Here is a 4,750-nt window from a genome sequence, read left to right as displayed (position 1 = left end):
TGATTTTTTTGTGAACAATTATTTGACAAAATTGTTTATGCTAACAAAACGAAACAAATATACATAGCACTAGAAGGATTAGAATTGAGCAGTACATTAGTAGAACAAGATCGAGAGGAATGGTTGGGAAAGAATGAGACAATGAAAGAGAGGGGGGGGGAGAGAGAGAGAGAACATCAAAGGAGAAATACAACTAGAAAACAAATATATCTTTAAGAGAGCTCTAATGAGACAGACATTGAATACTTATGTATTTAATGTATTCAATTCAATGCCAAGATTTACTGTAAAACATATTCATTAAGCTTACTTGTAGTCTGAGGAATGTGTCAAGTATCAATTCAATTGTCTTTAAGAGAAATTTTCGTTGATTTCTTTTAAGGATTCGATTTTTCTAAATCACGACACTTTGTTTTGTTAATTTTAGAAAATTCTTGTGGTGGTAAGTTTTGATTAGATTAACTTGTGATGGTAAGTTTTAACTCTATTAAAGTTGTGAGGGTAAGTTTTATCTTGATTTACTTGTGATGGTAAGTTTTGACAAGATTAACTTGTGATGGTATGATTCGATTGGATAAATTTCTTACGGTAAGTTTTGACTACATTAGCTAGTCTTGTTTTGGGAAGTTAGGACTACTTTAACTTGTCTGGTGATGGTAAGTTATGACTACATTAACTTGTCTTGTGATGGTGGCCTTTAAATGTATCCATGAATGTTATTGTTCCTAGAAATGTGTGTATCAAGTGCTGGCATCTCACTGGCAACACACTGTACCAAAAAAAAAGGAAATTTGTATAAACATAAACACGTGACATTAAAGTAAAACTCATTATAGATTTAAAAAAAAAACAAGGTCACAAAGACAGTTTGTGTGGAAACACAAACTCAAAATCGGCCCCTGAAGTGGTCCACCCAGGCAGGAAAAAAGGCAGGTTTCAATATTTTCAGAAGAATATCGGTATTAAATTCTATCAGAAGAGGTCCACCCAGGCAGGTAAAAAGGCAGGTATCAATATTTTCAGAAAGAACATCAGAATGAAATTCTATCAAAGACAAATGACAGAGAAGAATGGAGAACGAAGGTGAAAGTGAATGTGAAGCTAGATGTGAACCTGGCCTAACTGATGTCTTATAATGAGTATCTAATTGATCTAATTATTTTGTAAACGGTCAATCTCTTATTCAAAGCCTCATTTCCGTAAAAATAAAACGAAAAAAAAACAAACTTTAGTTTTGTGTAACGCTAACTGTGCAATTTGCGGTTCACGCGATAATATGAAAAACTACTTATTAATTGTTGTTTTACATTATGTCCTACTTATTTGCATAGTAAATAGATTTTTTCTCTTTAAAAATAAAGTTAATTTTTTTTTGTAAATGTAGTATTTAGTATCACAGAACATAATTTAGCAATACCATTGTGAAAAAAAAATTATCTTTAGACCAAGAATCTAAAACCATTTGCATAAATGTGTTTAAAAAAATGGCAATGGTGGTCTCCCTTAATAAATAGCCTCCAGTGTTTGTTACTATTAATAGTGAATAGTTCTAAAAATGGTGTATTTTTATGAAAAAAAAACTGCTTGCATAATTGATTTAAATAATTAGATTTTTTTTCTCTGTCAGAAAAGAAAAAAAAAGTAGCCGTTGCATCAGAACTTTGAATGATTTAAAATATAATGATGACCGATTTTCATTTTCTATTGTATTTTCTGAGCTCTAAACGGGACGGACAGACGGACTGACAGGCCACACAAAATCAATAACAAAAGACAACAACAGACAAGATATAAGTTCTATGACATTTCTCCAAGGGAAAGAGATCAACATTAAAGCTTTACATCTTAATAATGTAAAACTTATTTAAGGGGAAGAGATCAACATTAAAGCCTTACATCTTAATAATGTAAGATTTATATCCCTTTTTCTACAACAAACAAAATATTTAATAACCACTGATTAATTAATAAATTGGTTAATTTTGTTTTATTGATTCATGTTTTGCTAGGTACAATGAATTATTGTGCTTAATATCATAAGAAGTTGTTGTTCCCCCTTTCAGACCTAGCTATCTACATGGCAGATGATGTAAAGGTCATCTGTTTCTGTGGCCAACGGTTTACCAGGGTGTCATGTGGCCAGCACAACGACCAACCACTTTTACTTTCACCAACAAATTAAAAATCCTAGTCTTCACCAGGATTCGAACCCGGGACGCCGGTTTTGAAATCCAATCTCTGTACCGCTCAGCTACCGCGCCTCCAATATTATAAGAAGGTCTACATTGATTGGAACGATCGTAAAATGACAACTACAAGGTAGCTAAATATGAAAGCCTGTTGGACTTACGATTTGAAGAAGTATGACCAGTAAACGAACTTAGGTAGAAACAAGATCTCGTCTTCCCTTAGTACAGCGCTGACAATGCTATTTGCTACATATTCTGGTTTTAATGCTTTCAGAAGAAATGGAAATCTAAAAAAAAAAAAATACAGAAAGAAACTTTAAACATTTTTTTAAATCCTTATTTTATGACGCTGATAATGGTATATCCTTTCTCATCCTATTATTATTCTATTTATGTATTATAATGTTCCATTATTGCAAGAACTCTTTCAAGCGATATTCGCAGATAAGAAAAACGTTCAAAGTTCAAATACACTTTTATCAAATAGAAAGAAACATTTGAGTCGAGTGCGGGAATTCCCACTGAAAGAGTGTTTAAAATAAAACAACCAAATACAAAAAAACCTGTGCGATTAGAAATATTTTCACCAACTGTTTTTGTTTAGCACAATTTCATTCGTTTAGCTTTCTCAGTGCGCCATGTTCCTCTCACTTGTCTGGACCAGTTGGGAAAGAAGGGAGGAGGATGAAATAAAGGGGAATGTTACACAGATCGCTTTTTTAGATGCATATAAAGTACGACTTGAATCCGAGCTCAGGGCTCAAGCCTCCTCAAGTGGACTAATTTAACTTATACCACCACATCTGTCAGTACTATTTCTTTCCTTTGTTTGATACCCAAAACAAAATAATTAATTATAAATAGTTCATTAACTAATCTAATTTTTTAGATTGATTCTTGTGTTTTCAGATACAAGAAATAATTGCACAAAATGTCAACTTGATCCGAGATTGGTTGTGGGGAAAATAACGTGTACAAACGTTTTACCAGATAGACAGATATATAAAGATCCCAAACTACCAAGTAGGCCACTGTATACATAGTTGTGTCTTTGACGCAGTTGGATTCGGCACCTTGAAAATTCTACCCACAGTCATTGTTCATGTCAATTGTAAATTCTTTCAATCATAAGAAGCCCCTTTAGTTGTCTAAACTCAAATAACTATATTACATGTCACATCATTGTTCATATATTGAAGCTATTCTATGGTTCCACCTACTTCACTGTACAACCATCAAACATCCCCGTGTCTATCCAGTAAGGGCAGACCACTGTGATCTTGACACCGTTAATGCCCCTGTGGGCCAGCTCCAAACTGAGTGACTCCTGAAAACCAATAGCTGCAAACTTGGAGGCGCAGTAGTCTGCCATACCTGGAAGTAACGGGTAAAGTACTTCAAATTACTTTTGGAAATATTCAGCTCTCTGAGTAGAAAAAAACAGTGATGGGGAGGGTGGGGGGTTACACAACATAAGATTCCCATGTTCTTCAGAATGTACTGTTCTTTAGAAACAATATAAGATGCCAATGTTCTTTACAATTTACAGTTCTTTAGAAACATGACATAAGAGTGATAAGACGCCCAATGATTTTATAAATTAACAGTTCCTAAGAACATCACTACATTAAATAACGACCTTATTGTTCAGGCGTTGGAGTATTTTTTTTAGGAATCTACTTTAAATAAACAGTGGTTCGTGTTTTAAAGTTCTAGGACTATGTCTGTTAATATTTCATCAAACAAAACAAGACCACGGCTTGAATATTCCTTGTATTTTAGATCTACATAGCTAAAAACAATCACAGTTTTTAATTCAATTTTGTTACATTCAAAGGTTAGATTATCTACCCTATAAAAATTCCACTAAATTGCCAATTAGGCCCCCTTTTTTTAGGGCGATTGAGTATATAGAGTGTTCTGTCCTTTTACGAATATCGAAAATTACTCTGTGGGCGAATAATGCCAAACTAGAATAATAACTCGATATCAATCAAAAGTAAGACAATGGTTTGAATATACCTTGTCCAAGGTTGGATCCGACGAAGGATACCTTTCGCAATATGATTTTTTTCTGACACTTTATGCCCCATAAAATTTGAGTAGTGTGTGATTCCCAATAATCGAAAAATCGATACATGTCGATGTTTTGAAAAAAAGGACTACATTTTACAATTATCAATACTCAGAATGAGTGACGTGGACGTACCTGCAACGCCCATAAGTCCAGCTGAGCTTGCGATGGTCACTAGATGACCAGAGTTCTGTTTGATCATATTCGGTAAGAATGCTTTGCAGGTCTGAGAAACAACAAAATTGTTATTACAGTTTTTACTTTGTAGTTAAGATACAAGTCAAAATAGATTTAATTTTAAAAATTTACATTTCAAAACAGCGTTTGAAACCAGTAATTGACTAATTGGTTTCCCTTTTTTTTTTTGATGCATGTATTCATGTATTGTCTATGCAAATGAATACTCGTGCAAAGTATCAACTAGATCCAAGGGTGTAGGGAAAAAAACATGTTCAAACTTTGTACCAGACAGACAGGCAGAGTGAGT

General features: G+C 33.6%; 1 protein-coding gene across 2 annotated transcripts in view; it reads right to left on the bottom strand.

The window, feature by feature from the left end:
- Nucleotides 1-87: 87 nt before the first annotated feature.
- The window catches only part of LOC106073075 (short-chain dehydrogenase/reductase family 16C member 6-like), a 16,820-nt gene continuing 12,157 nt past the window's right edge, over nt 88-4,750 (bottom strand). For both annotated transcript variants that reach the window (XM_056016043.1, XM_056016042.1), the window contains 4 exons: nt 4,399-4,489; nt 3,410-3,563; nt 2,351-2,476; nt 88-769 (listed from right to left, as the gene is read on the bottom strand). In XM_056016043.1, coding sequence (XP_055872018.1) covers nt 673-769; nt 2,351-2,476; nt 3,410-3,563; nt 4,399-4,489 — 468 coding nt within the window. In that variant the 3' untranslated portion in view covers nt 88-672. The remainder of the gene's footprint in view (nt 770-2,350; nt 2,477-3,409; nt 3,564-4,398; nt 4,490-4,750) is intronic.

Source organism: Biomphalaria glabrata, chromosome 17 (assembly GCF_947242115.1).
Source record: "Biomphalaria glabrata chromosome 17, xgBioGlab47.1, whole genome shotgun sequence".
NCBI classification, from domain to species: domain Eukaryota; kingdom Metazoa; phylum Mollusca; class Gastropoda; family Planorbidae; genus Biomphalaria; species Biomphalaria glabrata.
Note: the sequence above shows the minus strand (reverse complement) of the source record. Positions and strands in the feature narration are given on the sequence as shown.